The sequence below is a fragment of the Coenobita brevimanus genome, chromosome 96 (assembly GCF_032717465.1).
Source record: "Coenobita brevimanus isolate Jiangsu-jjx chromosome 96, ASM3271746v2, whole genome shotgun sequence".
Lineage (NCBI taxonomy): Eukaryota > Metazoa > Arthropoda > Malacostraca > Decapoda > Coenobitidae > Coenobita > Coenobita brevimanus.
Window position 1 is genome coordinate 28,795,196 of NC_137049.1, and position 18,490 is coordinate 28,813,685.

At 42.6% G+C, this 18,490-nt stretch overlaps 1 protein-coding gene across 1 annotated transcript in view; it reads left to right on the top strand.

Moving 5' to 3' along the window:
• LOC145413444 (uncharacterized) overlaps positions 1 to 18,490 on the top strand; it is an 86,462-nt gene that overhangs the window by 57,859 nt on the left and 10,113 nt on the right. Inside the window, exons 12-13 of the mRNA XM_080283133.1 lie at positions 593 to 757; positions 8,381 to 8,587. Of these exons, the coding sequence (XP_080139259.1) occupies positions 593 to 757; positions 8,381 to 8,587 (372 nt within the window). The remainder of the gene's footprint in view (positions 1 to 592; positions 758 to 8,380; positions 8,588 to 18,490) is intronic.

The window sequence follows — 18,490 nt, forward strand, 5'->3', positions numbered from 1 at the left end:
CTCCTATCGGCCCTCCTAACCAGAAAATAATCTATCTGACTACTATTTCCCCCAGACTCATACGTAATTAACCTACTGTCTCTTTTCCTAAAATATGTGTTGCACACAATCATGTCCGTTGCCTCCCCGAACTCGAGTATCCTTTCCCCTTCTGCATTCCTTAGACCATATGCACATCCCCCATGCACTCCTTCATAACCTTGTGCTGCTTCACCTACATGACCATTTACGTCCCCTCCCAAAATCACTATCTCTTCATCCCGCATACCACCCACTACACGTATTAAATCATCCCAAAATCTATCTTTCTCTGATTCATCCAATCCTGCCTGTGGAGCATATGCCGATATAATCACAGCTATCTTTCTTCCCAACAGAATTTTCACTACCAATATCCTATCGCTTACTCTCAAAACTTTCATAACATATTCCACCCATTTATACCATAATAATTTATGTACTCACTTGAGTCACCTTTACTTCTGTACAGTGGCACAGTGTGATACAGTCCTAATAATTTATGCATTAATCACTGAAAGCAATCGGTCATACCCAGATGCTGTAATAAATTGAACTTGGTTGATTATTTCAGATCTCGAAGCCGGAAAAAACAGCGACATACACGCTCAGAGAGCAGGTCTCCTAGCAGTGGTGGTGGTGGAAGGAAGGAACGGAAGAAACGGAAGCGATCGAGGTCACGATCCCGCCGCCATCATAAGAAGAGACGTTCACGCTCACGCTCACCAAAGAGTCACAGGTTTGTACAGGCAAACTCCGATTTACGATACCCCTAGATGTGATACCCCGGAATAGTGATGGGGATAGAAATACTACCCTACTCCACCTATCGTAGGCCTACCTTCATATTTGTGATAGGTTTTGATATTTATTTTTTACCTAATTTGATAATATTTTAGACAATTTTGTGTTTTGGTTGATTTATAAACTGTTTTTAGACCTAGATTAATGTGTTTTAGTCATAGGTGGAGTGAACTCTGTCATCTGGGGTACAGATTCTCACCCATCAGACGAGGTACAAAACAATGTGGACAAGGAGGCGACTATCTATCTATCTATTGCCAGACGCCTCAATCCCGTTCGGGGTGGCCACAAACAAATCGCCTCCACGTCGCCCTGTCCCCCACCATTTCACTGCCCTGCTCCCAACTCACACCCCCCTCTCATATACCTCTCCACCCCATCCCTCCATCTCATCCTTAGCCTCCCCCTCCCTCTCCCCCCCTCCACCTCACTCATATACACTCTCCGTCAGTCTTTCACCCTCCATCCTCTCCACATGGCCAAACCACCTCAGTGTATTCCTCCTAACGCATCCTATCACATCCACATCCACACCACAACGCTCCTTTATATTCTCATTTGTCAGCCTGTCCCTCCATGTGACTCCACAGGCTCCTCTTGAATAACTCATTTCCACTACTCTCACTTTTGACTTGTGCCCTTCCAACAGCATCCAAGCTTCACTTCCATACGTTAGAGCTGGTATCACAACACTGTCATGTAGTAACTTTTTCACTTCCATGCTTACTTCCCTGTTTCTTATCACTGCTTTCAAGGAACCAGCAGCCTTTCTTCCCTGCTGTACCCTTTCAAGCACTTCATCCTCCAAACCTCCATCCTTACTCATCACACTACCCAAGTACTTAAACGTACTCACACTTTCCAATTCCTCACCATCCAACCTCGCTTTACATTCACTGACTTCACCTCTCTCAAAGACCATCACTTTACTCTTCCCTACATTCACCTTTAGATTCCGTTTCATACACACTCTCCCAAACTCATCCACCAAGCCTTGCAGCTCCCCTTCGTCTTCACTCAACAACACAATATCATCTGGAAACAACAGTACAGGGAGTTTCCAAACACTTCCCTCTCTCACCAGGGCCACTCCAACATCCACTACCCTACCGTGTACCTCATTTATTACCCCATCCATGTACAGATTGAACAACCATGGAGACATGACCTATCCCTGTTTCAACCCAACCTTCAAAGAGAAAAATTCACTCAGTTCACCATCCACACGCACTGCAACCTTAGCACCATCATACATACTCTTCACAGCATTCAGCAACTTCCGTCTTAATACTTTCCACAATCCTAGTCTATCTACCCTGTCATGTGCTTTCTCCAAATCCATGAAAGCCGCATACAACTTCATTCCCTTCTCTAGAAAATTTTCCACTAAAGATCTAAGAATGAATATCTGATCTACACAACCTCTTCCCTTCCTAAACCCTCCCTGTTCTTCTCCAACTAATTCCTCTGTTATGTCCCTAACACTGTCAATAATTATCCTACCATACACTTTTCCTATTATACTAAGAAGACAAATGCCCCTATGATTACCACACACTTCTTTTTCCCCTTTTCCTTTGTACAAGGGAATAATTATACCTGACTTCCAATCCTCCGGGACTCTACCTTCCTCCCAGGCCAATCTGCACATCTTCCACATCCATTCTACTACTGTCTCTCTCCCATGCTTCAGCATTTCACCACACACTCCATCAGTTCCTGGGGCTTTCCCCAATTCAACTTTCTTCATTGCTTCCACAACTTCTGTCCTACTGATTTCTTCCTGTCTTCTCACCTCCCTCCTTCTCCCAGCCATTCCCCAGCCACTTATACTCAGCCACTTATACTCACATCACTTCCATCCTCTATGTTCAACAATTCCTTAAAGTGTTCTCTCCATCTGCTCACTTTTTCTCCCTTCTCCACTAGTAATCTACCATTTTTATCTTTCACTCCCCTGTTAACTTCACTTCCACCCTGTCTTACTCTCTTCACCTCTTTCCAGAACATTTTACAGTCCTTCCACTTTACACTCAAATTCCTTCCAAATTCCTCATCCACTCTCTTCTTACTCTCTCTTAGTAATCTTTTCACCTCTCTCTTTCTTTCTACGTATAACTCTCTCTTCCTCCTCTCAACTTCTTCCACGCCACTGTTTCTCATCCATTCATTGTATGCTTTCTTCTTTTGTGCCACAGCCTGTCTCACCTCTTCATTCCACCACGCTGTTCCTTGCACCCCCCTCCATCTTCTCTTCATCCTACACACCACATCACATGCTGCACATATTCCTTCTGTGAATATCCTGCACACACCTTCCACGTCCCCCATCTGCTCCAATTCATATTTGCCCAATCGTTCCTCCACTACTCTCTTATATTCTGTCTTTTTCTCATTCTCTTGTAACCTTTCCACTCTCCTTGCAAATACTCCTTGTGCCCGTCCTTCCCTTCTTTTATTTCTCCATATTAGTTGGATCTTGATTCTGGTCACCATCAAGTAGTGGTCAGAAAGTCCACTCCCCCAACCTCTATAAACTCTTGCATCCATTACACATCTTCACATCCTTTCATCCACACGCACATAATCAATCATTGCCTTCCTTTCATTCAGTTCACCACCTACCCTTCTCATCACTCACCATGTATACCTGTGGATCATTTTATGCCTGTAGAGGGTATTGGCTATCACCAACCCCCTCCCAGCACAAATGTCTACTAACGCACTGCCATTCTCATCTATCCCAGCTGGCACACCCCACTCAACAAGTATTCCATCCACCCCCATATTCCCTACTTTACCATTCATATCACCAATCAAAAACACTCTCACATTCCTTCCAAACTTTTTCATGCACACTTCCACATTTGTCCAGAGCTCTTCTCTCACTCTGCTTGCACGATCTTGCTTTGGCGCATACACTCACACAATTGCCCACATTTGTATTCCAACTTTCAGTCTTACCGACACAGTCCTTGACCCAACTGATCCATACTCTCTTATGTTCTTCTTCCATCTTTTACTTACAACTATACACACTCCTTCTTTTGCCCTCTCATTCTCACCTACTCCAGCACATATACTCCATCCATACTCCCATTCTCTCACCCTCTCACCTTTCCATTTAGTTTCAGTTACTCCACATACATCAACTTTCGCACCCTCAAGCACCTGGACAATCTCTCTCTCTTTCACCTCATCATTCGCACCTCTTACATTCCATGTTCCGATTACCATGTTTTTTGTCCGGTCCTTGGTCGTCATCTTTTGGTCAGTCCTTGTTCGTCTTTTTAGTTAGTTGTTTTCCGGGGAGGGGCACTAACCCTCCGCCAACCCTTTTAGTCGCCTTGTACGACAAGCAGGGATACTGGGGGAGTATTCTTGAAAAAAAAAAAAACTACCCCCAGGGGGGAGTTGACTCAACAAAGAATATTTCATGTTTGATCATTGAACATCTAACCTATCATGGAATATGTAATAATAATTTTAAATAAATATTAATAATTATGAAAACCTTAGCGAGTAAGTAATTCATGCAGTGGTAAAAACTGTGACATCGATAAATCATGTATTTACATTTGGGCTGTTCAAGGAAAAATGCTTTGAAAAGACAAAGGAATTTCGAAATAAATGTTGGAAAATAAGAGAGAGGAAAATAGAGGAACAGCCAGAACAGTTGATAAAATGACATAAAGTGGGGCCGTTGAAAAGGCTATCCCGATCACATCATTGATCGCATTCGCCATCAAGAGAATTCCCCGCCAAACCATCATCAATTCTCCGTTACAACAATTCGCACCGTGGGCGATTCTGCATCATTCATACATTATTATTATGCGTAACAGATGTTTCTTTAATTGTCCCAGGACCATCTGATGGTGGGATTGTATACAGTGCTGCTGCTCCTCTACCGAGTTTAAATACAAGTTGGAGATCGCATTCTTCAGTGACCTTGACTGGGTACAAATGAGACGGGCACTGGTTTAAGGCTTAGGCTAGATTCTTTTACAGCTGTTAGGCCATGTAGATTGGCTTTAAACTTTTTTTTTTTTTTTTTTTTTTTTTTTTTTTTTACTCATTTGGGTGGGTTTAGGACTTGGCTGGGGGGAAACACAAGCCTTAAAAATGCATCCCTGTACTTTACCTGTTAAATCTGTCCCGAGATACGATACCTCGCCTAGCAATGGGTTTTTACTTAACCAGTTACATTGTTAAACTGGGGTTTGTCTGTCATATCATGCAACTTGTTAAAGTATACAGGTATTTGATTTTGTGTGTTCATGTGTGCATGCGTAATTCACTGGGTAATTCACTGGGTCGGTCAGGATCACCTGATGGTCATGATCGTCAGCTTTTTACCCTCCCGGAAGGGAGCTGAGAGCTCATATAGTCCGATCTAAGGGCAAGGCTGTGACCTTCACACACGCACACACCCGTCCCATTGCTCGAGGGGGACAGTAACCACCCACTTCGTCAGTGAAACTTTTCGCAACGTGAGTGAGGCGCGAACTCCCGTCTACCAGATGGCAAGCGAGAACGTTACCACTGCACCAGCGAGCAGTGCGTGTGTGCATGTGCGTGTGTGTGTGTGTGTGTGTGTGTGATAGAAGTTCAGAGGAATGTATGTGGAGTGCATTGAGTGAATAGAGCAACAGATAACCAGATTCTTGAATGATGTGAAGTAATAAAGTACAGTACGTCCTCATTTTACGATGATCAGTTTTTAAAAATCCAGTTACAGTTCATTGTATATTGAGTCTGAAAAATATTCATTTATGATTTATTGTATATTGAGTCAGTTAGACTGGGTTCTTTCATTGGGGATACATTTTGGGCCAAGGGTTACCCACCGAACAAAGTTTAAAACAAGTTTCGAACTTACCGGAAGTGGTTGTTATTTCACATCACTGCACATCACTTGCTGCTTACCATAAAAAATAAAGTCTTAAAAACAACTTTTCGGTATCTGAAGTGGTACAGTAGTAATTTCATTCACTGTCACTGCACATCACTTGCTGCATGAACTTCAAAACAACACTGTTATTTCATCATTGTCATTAACACACTCAATAGTGAAGAGTGCAAAGGCTGTCTTTACACATGACTGTAAACTTGCATGATGGTAATTGTATAATCAATAATAGCAATCATGTATCGACCAGTGAGGCTTTGTACGAGATCATTAATATCGCACAGTACAAGCAAAAATTTTGTTGTATATCGAAAAAGGATCCTAGCTATTCCATCATTGTATTAATAATTCATTTCATAGTGGTTTGTGGTCTGCTGTATGTAGACAGTAGGGTTGAAGATGTGCACTTAAATTGTATGGTCTTATGGAGTGAAAGGGCATAAACAGATTGGTGAAAAGGGAATATGTGAATGAGTTTCACAGTGAAATGCAACATGATATGCCAAGAAGGAGGTGGATTTGGTAAGTGAGTGTGTGAGATAGCAAGATGTAGAGGCTGAGGCTAGGGAACAAACAAGGGTTTGAGTTGATTGAACTGTTTAAAAAATGTGTGACAGGAGTGCAGCACCTCTTTATAATTTGATGGCTGACAGATTGATTGATAGATCCATCCATCATCCAATCCTACATTGCCCCATGAGGAGTGGAGGAGCCTGGGGCTAGGCAAGCTGGTCCTGACATTTAAGATGAGAGTGACCAGCCTCACTCATCCCTGAGTGGCATTACATGAGCAGTCAACCCCAACCACTCCTTGGATATAAACCTTCACCAGCTGAATCCAATAGGAGCCCCCACAAACTAGAAAAAGATGCCACCACTCGCCAGATAGCTTAATGTAAAATGCAAAACTGGGGTCAACTTGACTTACCCTCTGTTATACAAGTTTTGTGTTACTTTACTGAAAATTGGATTTTTTTTTTTTTTTTTTTTTTTTTTTTTTTTTTTTTAATCTACGTATAATACTGGAGAAAAAATGGCTTCTTTATCAAAATATAATAGAAATGGAAGGTTGCATCCATCTCAGTTTAGGGACAGTCTACATGCAATTATTATGTTGCCGGAGTATTGATCACACTCATTTTTTTAGGTGGCAAATGTATATCTGTAAGGAAAAATTGTAAAGTATAAAGAAATTGTATCTTACATAAGAAATGAAGGAAATATGGTACTTAAACAATCGAAGATCGTATGAACCCACTGAGCTAATATGGAGGCGCTTTCTTATGGGTAGCATGGCGTAGTTTGTGCGCCCGTCACCAGGGGCCCAGGGCAGCGCTGATGGTGTGTATACACCACACCTGGCTCCCCCACCTTTTGAAATTACCCGATGATTCCAGAAAATATAGTATCATGGTCCACTGTGCAGGCAAAACATATGTGGAAAAATAGCCTGTAGCAGAATTGAGATGTTTTCTTAAAGCAAGAGGAATATCATGTCTTTAAAAATTCAGGTTGGCTGATCTCAGCCCCGTAAGATTTCGGCCGTACAATTCTTATTATTATTAAGTGTATAATGGATAGAATCATGTCAGGATTTGCCTGATGAAAGATTACGATCTTTGGAAACTGTATGATATATTTTTCCTACAACTGAGATTCATAGTACATGGTAAAAATGTGCTGAATACAAAACACACAATAAGCTTTCATGCCTTTTAGTAAACTCCGTGGAGAGCTTTTCAGGGGAAATCTCATTTAGAGCATCAGTAAAATATCTGCAATGAGTATAATACTGGTATAATGCTTTATGCATGAGTAATAACCCTGACATAAATTTTTTTAAAGGAAGGTATACCAGCTCTGAGTGAGTTGTGACCCCACGCAGTTTAGTGATCCAGCGAACACTGGCAACTTTCAGGAATTTGTGGGGGTCCCTATCAGTGCGCCGTTATTACCCGCTAAACCACCAGGCGCCAAAATTTGGTTATATGGTTACCACCCAGTGTAGTAAATTGTTTCCTGGTGTACAGGAAACCATTTGGCTTGTCATTCAGTGTAGAGTCATCCACAGGCAGAAGGAAGAGGAAAGAATGAAGGAAAGAAAGACAGAAGAGGGAGTGTAAAGTCACCCATAGGCAGAAGGACGAGGAAAGAATGAAGGAAGGAAAGACAGAAGAGGATGGAAGGAAAGAAGGATGGAGGAGAGGAAAGGACAGACAGCTGAGAGCAGCACTACATCAGTTGAGTGGATGGTGAGCGCCTCCACTTAATAAAGAAAAAAAAAAGATACGTGCAGATGAAAATGCCTGTGAGGTAGAGTAAGGATTCCAGAGGCTTGAATGGTGAGTGTGTGGCCCAGCTCAGTGAAAATGCTGTTGATTGATTTCCCCCCCCCCCATTTTTTTTTTTTTTTTTTTTTTTTTTTTTTTTTTTTTGATCGGAAAGGAGGTCTCGATGATGATTGTGCTGATGTTGATTATTATTATTATTATTGTCTATTTACAGTATTTTTTTTTGCCTGTATCTTATTCCATCTGTGGGTGGAGTCTTTTCAGACAGTTTACTAGATGTTCAGTGTTTCAGCAGACTAATATATCCTAAAGAAAGAGATGGTATGCGGACAGTTAATAATCTTATAAATTTCAGATCTCACAAGAAGAAGCGACGGAAACAGAGCAGCCGCCACGAGAGGGAACGTGGGGGAAGGGGAGGAGGGGAGAAGAAAAGCAAGAAATCACGCCGACGCAGCCTCTCCTCTTCATCTTCATCTTCCTCCTCCTCCTCTTCTTCTTTAGGCTGCTCTTCTTCTTCTTCAAGGTCCACCTCACCCTCAGATAATGATGTGCAAGTCATGTAAGTCCATATTGTTGATATTATTGTTTTACTGAAGAGATCTGCTACAGGAAACCTATGTTTTAATTAACAGTAGCAAGATATCTGGCAGGTGGGGGTGCCCATCATCCATTCTCTCAGTGTAATGTTGCCTTATAGTCTCTACACTGAGTGACCAACCAAATGGTTTCTTGTTCCCAAGAAACCATTTACTGTGCTGGGTAGTAACCACATAATGGGTTTTTGGCCGGGTTAAGTGTCCCCCAGATTCCCCTATCTATCTGTCTGTTGCCAGATGCCATAATCCCGTAATGGGTGACCACAAACAAATTGCGTCCATGTTGCTCTGTCCCCCGCCATTTCACTTCCCTGCTCGCATCTCACTCCCCCCCTCTCTCTCTCTTATGCCTCTCCATTCCATCCCTCCATCTCATCCTTGGCCTCCACCTCACTCACTTACACTCTTCTCTATCTGTCTATTGCCAGATGCCTTAATCCTGTAATGGGTGGCTACAAACAAATTGCCTCCATGTCGCCCTGTTGCCCTCCATTTCACTGCCCTGCTCGCAGCTCACACCCCTCTCTCTCTCTCTTATACCTCTCCACTCCATCCCTCCATCTCATCCTTGGCCTCCCCCTCCCTCTCCCCCCCTCCACCTCACTCACATACATTCTCCATGTCAGTCTCATGCTCTCCTTCCTCTCCACATGGGCAAACCACCTCAGTGTGTTTCTCCTAATGCTTCCTATCATATCCACACTACAACGCTTCTTCACTTCCTCATTTGTCAGTCTGTCTCTCCATGTGACACTCTATGCTCCTCTCAAATAATTCATTTCCACTGCCCTCACTCTTGACTTGTATACCTCCAACAAGGTCCACTTCGATACTGTCATGCAATAACTTTTTCACCTCCATGCTCACTTCCTTGTTTCTTATTACTGCTTTCAAAGAACAAGCAACCTTTCTTCCTTTTTGTACCCCTTCAAGCACTTCACCCTCTAAACATCCATCCTTACTCATCACACTACCCAAGTACTTAAATGCACTCACATTTTCCCTTTCCTCCACATCCAGCCTCAATGTACATTCAGTGACTTCATTTCTCTTAAGGCTATAACCTTATTCCTCCCTACATTCATCTTTAGATTCCATTTCTTACACACTCCTCCAAACTCATTCACCAAGCCTTGTGGTTCCCCATCATCTTCACTTAACAACACAGTATCGTCTGTACAAAACAGAACAGGGAGTTTCCACACACTGCCCTCTCTCGTTAGGGCTGCTCCAGCATCAACTTCCCTACCTTGTATTTCATTTATAACCCCAGCCATATACAGATTGAACAGCCATGGAGACATGACACATCCCTGTTTCAATCCAGCCTTCAAATAGAGAAATTCACTCAGTTCATTATCCATGCACACTGCAACCTTAGCACCCTCATACATACTTTCACGACATTCAACAACTTCCCATTTACTTCACATATTCTTACTCGAAATCTAAAATCAGTAAATCATGGCAGATGATTTGGAGAACCTCAGAGGGCACAATACCTGCCCAGGGTCCCAACCAAATGAGCAGATTTGCATGGCCATGTGGAAAGTGAGAGGTGTGAATGAGGAGAGTAGGAGGGTGGAAGTAGTGAATGTATTGAAATATGTGAGATATGCCGTGATGGTGTTGTGTGAAACAAAGATGAAAGGGTGTGAAGTGGAGGAATGGGAGGGTGTAAAATGTGTAAGGTCTGGCACGAAAGAGTGAGGAAGATGTAAGGAAGGAGTTGCTTTGTTGATACATGAAGTGTGGCAGAGTGGAATGTAAGTTTCAGCTCAAGATGTATGTATGTCAAGTTCAAGTTTAAGAAAGTGAAAGTAGCAGTGATTGTAGCATATGCACCATGTAATGACAGGAGTGAGACAGAGAAGAAGAGGTTTTGGGATGAGCTGGATTTAGTAGTAGGAGAAATCTGTCTGTCTATTGCCAGATGCCATAATCCTGGAAAGGGTGGCCATTTGACTCTGAGTTATTTGTTTTATGGAGAGGGGCACTAACCTTTCACCAACCCACTTGTTGACACATAGGGAGCACATATAGTTTGGTTATATAGTTACCACCCAGTGTTGTAAATGGTTTCTTGGCTTACTGGAAACCATTTGGCTTGTCACTCAGTGTAAAGCCACCTGTAAAGGAAAGAAAAGCAATAAGACATGACAGGAAAGATGGGAGAAATTGGAAGAGTGGAAGGCAGGCACAGAAAAAGAATGATAAAGGATAAGGAAGAAGTAGGCAGCACTACGTCAAGTGAGTGGATGATGGTTGCCACCACCTACCACAAAGTAGGAGAAATACCCGGGAATTATAAAGTGTTTGTAATGGGTGACATGAATGGGAGAGTAGGCACTGGTCCTGTAAATGATATAATGGGTAATAATGGAATACCAGGAGAGAATGGTAATGGGAAGCAGTTGAAGGACATGTGTCAGGAAAGGAGGTTGTGCATTTGTAATTCTGATTTCAAACACAACAGTGCACATAAATATACACAGTATAGAGTGATTGGAGATCGTGTTGAAAGGAGCCTGATTGATTACGTGCTTGTAGAGAAATCGATGCTGGGAAGTATTGTTGATACGAGGGCGGTGAGAGGACAATGTGTAGGTTTGTCAGATTATATGATTGTGGTATGCAAGATCAAGCTGAGAGGTGTGGGGTGGACCAAGAGAGAGAGGAGTAGTCAGGGAGAGACATTGAAAGTCTAGAAGCTGAGGATCAAAGAAATGGCAGATGAATACAGGGCCAAAGTAATGGAGGAGTTAGAATCAGTGAATTGGATTGAAATTGATCTAAACAGCTTCTGAAATGCATATAGAAATTGCATAGTTAGGAATGCCAAAGTAGTGTGCGGTGTGGCAAGGGTAACAACAAAGAAGAAAGGATGAAGAGGTTAAGAGAGCAGTGGAAGATAAGAGGATGAAGTGGCTAGGATGGATACAGTACAGGACATGGGTTCAGTCGAAATGAGAACTGAATATATTGAGAGCAAGAAGCACAGAAAGGGACTCGTGAAGAGGAAAAAGAAGGAGGTAAATGATGATCTTGGAAGAAAAAGTAATGCATATTACTCTGAACATAGGAAGTCATTGTAGAGAGAGACGTGGAAATGTAGAAGTGATAGTGGAAAGAAATGTGAAAGTATGAAGGATGTAAGTGGTAGATTATTAACCCATGGGGATGAAATAAGGACCGGGTGGAAAGAGTATTTTGAAAGCCTGTTGAATGGGAATGGAGAGAGCAAAGCGACTGTTAACATGATTGGTTTTGGGGGTGTACACAGAAGGAATTCAGTGCCAGGAAACATGACACACACACAGGTGAAGAACACTGTGAAGCGACTGGAATATGGGAAGGCATCTGGGGTTGATGAAGTGTATGCAGAGATAAATGTAGTGGAGAGAGTGGAATGAAGTGCTTGTTGGAGATATGTAAGAAGGCATGGATGAGTGAAACTGTGCCAGTAGAGTAGAAAAAGGCAGTGATTGTACCCCTGTACAACAATAAAGCAAACTGAGTGCAAGAACTATTGTGGCATAAGTCTTTTGAGTGTTGTAGGGAATGTATATGGAATAATATCATAGAGAAAGTAAGAGAAATATCAGAAGTCCTAAAGAGTGATGAACAGGGTGGCTTTAGGAGTGGCAGAGAATGTGTGGATCAAATATTTGAAAGAGAATATGGGAAGGCATCTGGGGTTGATGAAGTGTATGCAGAGATAAGTGTAGTGGAGAGAGTGGAATGAAGCGCTTGGTGGAGATATGTAAGAAGGCATGGATGAGTGAAACTGTGCCAGTAGAGTAGAAAAAGGCAGTGATTGTACCCCTGTACAACAATAAAGCAAACTGAGTGCAAGAACTATTGTGGCATAAGTCTTCTGAGTGTTGTAGGGAATGTATATGGAATAATATCATAGAGAAAGTAAGAGAAATATCAGAAGTCCTAAAGAGTGATGAACAGGGTGGCTTTAGGAGTGGCAGAGGATGTGTGGATCAAATATTTGCAGTGAGACAGATAGTGGAGAAGGCTTGCGAGAAGGACTGTAAAGTGTTTATGGCAATAATGGATCTGGAAAAAGCATACATCAGAGTAGACAGAGAAGGATTGTGGATGGTTTTGCACATGTATGGTGTAGATGGTAAGCTGTTAGGTGCCGTCAAGAGTTTTCATGATGGAAGTGAGGCATGTGTAAAGGTAAATGGGCATCTAAGTAAATGGTTCACGAATCACGATCAGTGTTGGCATGTGACAAGATTGTTTGATGTCCCCATGGTTGTTCAATATATATATGGATGGGGTGATGAGAGAAGAAGAAAACACAAGTAATGGAGAGAGAGATGGCATTGGTAATAAATGGTGATGGCTGGAATATCTCATATTTGTTGTATGTTGATGATGCAGTGCCACTTGCAAATACTGGACAAGAGTTTGGTAGACAAGTGCAGAGTTTTGTAGATGTTTTTGAGCGTCATACCTTGAGAGTAAATATAGAAAAGAGTAAAGTGATGGTTATTGAGAGAGATGATGACTTCCAGTGTGATGTTACAGTGCATGGAGAGAGACTGGAATTGGTGAAGAGTTCAGATATCTGGTTACAGTGATAGAATAGAGAGGAAAATATGCAAAAGCAGTGGAAAGTAGAATGACACAAGGAAGGAAAGTAGCTGGTGCTATGAAGGCCTTGATAAGAAACAGAGGCTTGAGTGTTGCAGCTGTACAAAGCATACATGAAAGAGTGTTAGTGCCAGCTTTAAGATGCGGATGAGACTATGGTGTGGTATGAAAATGAAAAATCAAGAGTGAGAGCAGTGGAGATGGTACTGCTGAGAAGTATATGTGGAGTACAAAGAGTGGATAGGATACAGAATAATGTGATTCATGAAAGATGCACAGTGAGGCAGTATGTGGACACCAGAATTGAAGAGAGTGTACTGAGGTGGTATGGTCATGTGGAGAGAATGGATGACCATAGAGTGGTGAAAAAGGTATATCTGAGCGAATTTGAAGGAGGGAGGAGGCGAGTTTGCCCAAGAAGAAGGTGGAGAGATATGGTGAATGAGTGTGTGAGGAAGTGAGGTATTCCTATCGATGAGGCTAAGGGTCTGATGAAAGATTGAGCTGGCTGGATAAATTTTGTGTGGAGGAGTGCATGACCAGGGATTTGGCACCCCTTTTTTAACATGACAGCATTGGGATTGGCTTTTTAAGATAGGTGCATGTGAAGCTACAGAATGTTGTGAAATTTTTTGTGGCCTATGTGATGGAGCCAGGATTTCAAGGGCTTGAATTGATGAGTGAATGGAAGCTATCTTTGATGGTTGTTAGTGCAGTGAAATAAACATTTTCAGATGTGTAAATTCAAGCTCTGGAGATCTGTACGACCAAAAGCTTGGTGAAAGTTGAAAATTCGGACCCGAAATGTGGCTAGGGGGATAGTCAGGGTGGGAGATTTGTGGTCTTTAGAGGTTAACATACCACATCCAAAGATCTCTTACCATTGAGGGAGAACTCTTTCAGTGTTAGGAGAGGCAACAGCTCCCTGAACTTCCTTCAGCCACTCCTTTCCTTAGCCACAGAGCTAGCTGCAACCCCACCTCCAGTGCATGTCTCCCGAATAACAAAACTCCACCATACACTCAAGACTCTCCTGTAGGATCAGCCATTTCACACCTGATAATCTCAGCATGCTCTTCCTGACACAGTGGACACACAAAATTAGCATTATATCTTACCCTACCTGTAATACCATTACATCTCTTATACATGCATTTATCAGCAACACAGCACAAGAGGGAGTTACTTCCCACGTGGCGTCATTTTACCAAGCCTCAGAGTCCTGGGGGAGGGGGGGGACCATAAATGCTCCCACTATCCACCCCTCTCCTGGTGATGACTCAATGAGTTGCCTAGAACCACTCTCTTACTCGCTTCGTTTTCATTTCTGCAACATTCGCAGCCTTTTCTTCTAACCTGCTCTCTGTTGAGCACCACCTCTCCTCCTCTAAACCTCACTTTCTCTTCTTAACTGAGAGTCAGCTGTCTGAGGCAACTGATAGCAAACTCTTCTCTGTATCCTCCTACTTTCTCTATACCCTTTTCAGAGCCAAAGATGGCTGTTGTGTATATGTATGCAACAACTTGTGTTGCTCTCGTGTTCGTGAGCTTGATTCTTCTGAATTCTCAACTCTCTGGCTTTGGCTTTCTTGTCTTTCTCTGACTTAGTATATCTGTGCTGTTTACTTATCCCCTAATTCTGCTGAGTATGAAAAATTCTTCGACTGTCTTACGACTATCGACCATTCTACGATGGAACACATCCTATCTGTTTCTCCTTTCTGTGAAATCTCCATTCTAGGAAATTTCAGTGTTCACCACCACCTTTGGCTCTCCCCTCCTTTCACTGCTTTACCTGGTGAACAAGCCTACATCTTTTCTATCCTTAACCCGCGCCGTCCCGAGGACGTACTTCCACGTCCTCACGTTTTGTCACAGCTAATCCCGAGGACGTACTTCAACGTCCTGCAATTGCAAGATTCATAATTTCCACAATTTTCAATTTTCGCAAGTCATTTTTGGTACGTATACACGGGACACCTTCCTCAACAAGATGCCAGGCAGAGACAATGCCTTACCCAGCATGACCTCCTCCCCCCCCCTGCATGCCCTTTTCTCAGCAATTCACCTGTTATCAGTGACCTGGCCAGTATAGCCATGTCATGCCACGGTACGAAATTCAGGGCCAGAGTGATTCCCCAATCAATGACAATGTGGAGGACAAACTTTACATAGCATTAGAGGAAGAAACATTTAGAAATGATGATCAGGTAATGTGGCAAAAAAAGGTCAGGTATTAGTGAGTGAAACAATGCTTATAATGCCTATATTACTGCTTGAAAACCAATATACTCTTGTACTACATATAAATTCGTAACAGTAAATAAATAAATACTGTTTATGAGTGGTGTGAAATAGTTATCCTCCCATAGAACTCGTTTTCTTTGGTGCCAGCCTGATAGAAAACCCAGTAAGGTAAGGAGGCTCTCCTACATGTAATGAGTATTTTAAACCTCAGGTGAGCGATTTCTCTATGAATTTTCGATGTTTCTCACCAAAAGCGAAAGTTTTAGCAAAAAAAAAAAAGGTCGAAAATTGCCCGGGATTGGGGGGTACCAGTGGTCGAAAAGTGGCCGGGATGGGGCGGGTTAATGACCTAGTGCAGCTTGTACAGCACCCTACCTGCATCCCTGACCGTCTTGGAGAGAGTTCCAACATACTCGACCAGTTCCTTACAGCTAATCCTTCTGCTTACACTGTTAATCTTTCCGTTGGGCTTCTCTGATCACACCCTTATTACCTTAACCTGTCCTATCGCTCCAGTACAGCCTGTAGACCCTCCAAAGAAACATTGGTTGTGGCATTCTGGAGCTGCTGATTGGGAAGCCCTCAGGCAGTACTTCTTTGATTTTCCCTGGAACGATTATTTCTTCCATGGTCGGGACCCATTTGAGTGTGCCTTGCGCATTATAGAGGTTATTCACTCAGGCATGGAAGCATACATTCCATTCTCATATCCTTTGACTAATGAAAAAAAGCTTTGGTATAATCACGATTCTTCTAATGCTGTCCACAACAAGGAGAGGGTCTATAAAAGGTAACGGAGCCAACCCACCCCTGCATCACATCTTTTTTATGATTCTGCCCGAAATTTTCTAAATCTGTTCTTCACTCTGCCAAAAATAATTTCCTCCTTACTAAATGCTCTCAACTCTCCAACTCGAATTCTTCCAGCTCCTTCTGGCACCTTTCCATAAACCTTTCTAACAACTTTTCCTCATCATCCTTCCCTCCTCTTGTCTATTCTGATGGCTCTGTAGCTATTTCTTCTACTGATAAAGCAGATCTCTCCACTCAGACTTTCTCCTCCAATTCCACCTTAGACGATTCCGGTGATGTTCCTCCATCACTTCCCCCCTCTGACTTCCTCATGGCTAACATTAAAATTTCTTCAGCTGATGTATTTTCTGCTATCACTGGCCTTAATACTAACAAGGCATATGGGCCTGATGGAGTCCCTCCTGTTGTTCTAAAAAACTGTGCTTCTGTGCTTACACCCTGCCTGGGTGTACTCTTTTGCCTTTGTCTGTCAACTTGTAACTTTCCGTCTTGCTGAAAGTTTGCTCTCATCTTTCCGTCTTGCTGAAAGTTTGCTCTCATCTTTCCGTCTTGCTGGAAGTTTGCTGTCATTCAGCCAGTCCCAAACAAGGGTGACCATTCCCAACCCTCTAACTATTGTCCAATTGCTTTAACATCCTGTGTCTCAAAATTTGAGTCAGTTCTTAACAGAAAAATTTTAAAGCATCTTTCCTATCACAACCTTCTTTCTGTTCGTCAGTATGGGTTCCATCAGGGACACTCCACTGGCAATCTTCTCACTTACCTTTCAGACTCCTGGTCATCCTCCTTTCAGGACTTTGGCAAAAACTTTGCCATCGCACTTAACATCTCAAAGACTTTTGATCGAGTCTGGCATAAATCTTTATTTTTTAAACTGCCCTCTTATGGGTTCTATCCTTCTGTCTGTGCCTTCATTTGTAGCTTCCTTTCTGGTCATTCTATAGCCGCAGTTGTAGACAGCCATCATTCTTCCCCTAGATCTATCAACAGTGGTTTTCCTCAGGGCTCTGTCCTGTTACCGACTCTCTTCCTTCTATTCATGAATGACCTTCTAAGCTGTACATCTAACCCTATCCACTCATACGCTGATGATTCCACCCTTCACCTTTCCATTCGGTTCCCACAACGTCCATCTCAGCAGTTGCTTCAACAGACAAGGGATGAGGCTATGGCAAACCTAATGTCTGACGTGGCTTATATCTCTGACTGGGGTAAAAATAATCTGGTTGTTTTTAATGCATACTCAGTTTTTACACCTATCAACTCAACACAGTCTTCCGCAGGAGTACCCTCTAATATTTAATAATATCCAGCTCAATCCTGCATCATCCTTGAACATGCTTGGGGTTTCATTCACTCGGGACTTATCTTGGAAAGATCATATTGCATCTCTTGTAAAATCTGCTTCCAAGAGATGTGATGAGGAGAGGTAGCTTGAGGTGGTTTGGGCATGTGGAGAGGATGGCGGATGATAATTGGGTGCAGAAAGTGAGAAGCGTTAATATTAGGGATGGGGTTGCGAGGGGCAGACATGTGACCTGGAACGAGGTCATTAAGTGTGACCTCAGGGTTAAGGGACTGAATGGGAAGGCTGCAAGAGATCAAGCAGCATGGAGAGCCGCCATTAGGTGACCAAGGCCGAAGCATGCAAGCTTGTTTGAGCCTTCGAAAACTAAACTGAATGGAAATGAAATGATACACACACACACACACAGTATATACTATACAGTATATATATATATATATATACTGTATATATATGTATATAGTTCCTCTTCCTCCTGTTTATGGGTGACTACACTGAGTGACAAGCCAAATGGTTTCCCGTACACCAGGGAACCGTTTACTACGGTGGGTGGTAACCATATAACCAAACAATGGTGCCTAGTGGTTTAGTGGGTAATTAAGGTAGTACAGTCGGATTGAGCCGGTGCAAGTTTATATTCAAGGTGTGGTTAGGGTTTATTGCTCACGTAATGCCACTCTGGGACGAGTGAGGCTGGTCACCCTCATCTTAAATGTCAGGACCAACTTGCTTAGCCCCTGGGTCCTATGGTCACCTCATCTTAAATGTCAGGACCAACTTGCCTAGCCCTTGGCTCCTATGGTCTTCATGGGGCAACACAGGATTAGATGACAAATGAATGAATGATAAATATGTATAGTTAACCCTAAACTTAAAAAGGACTTAT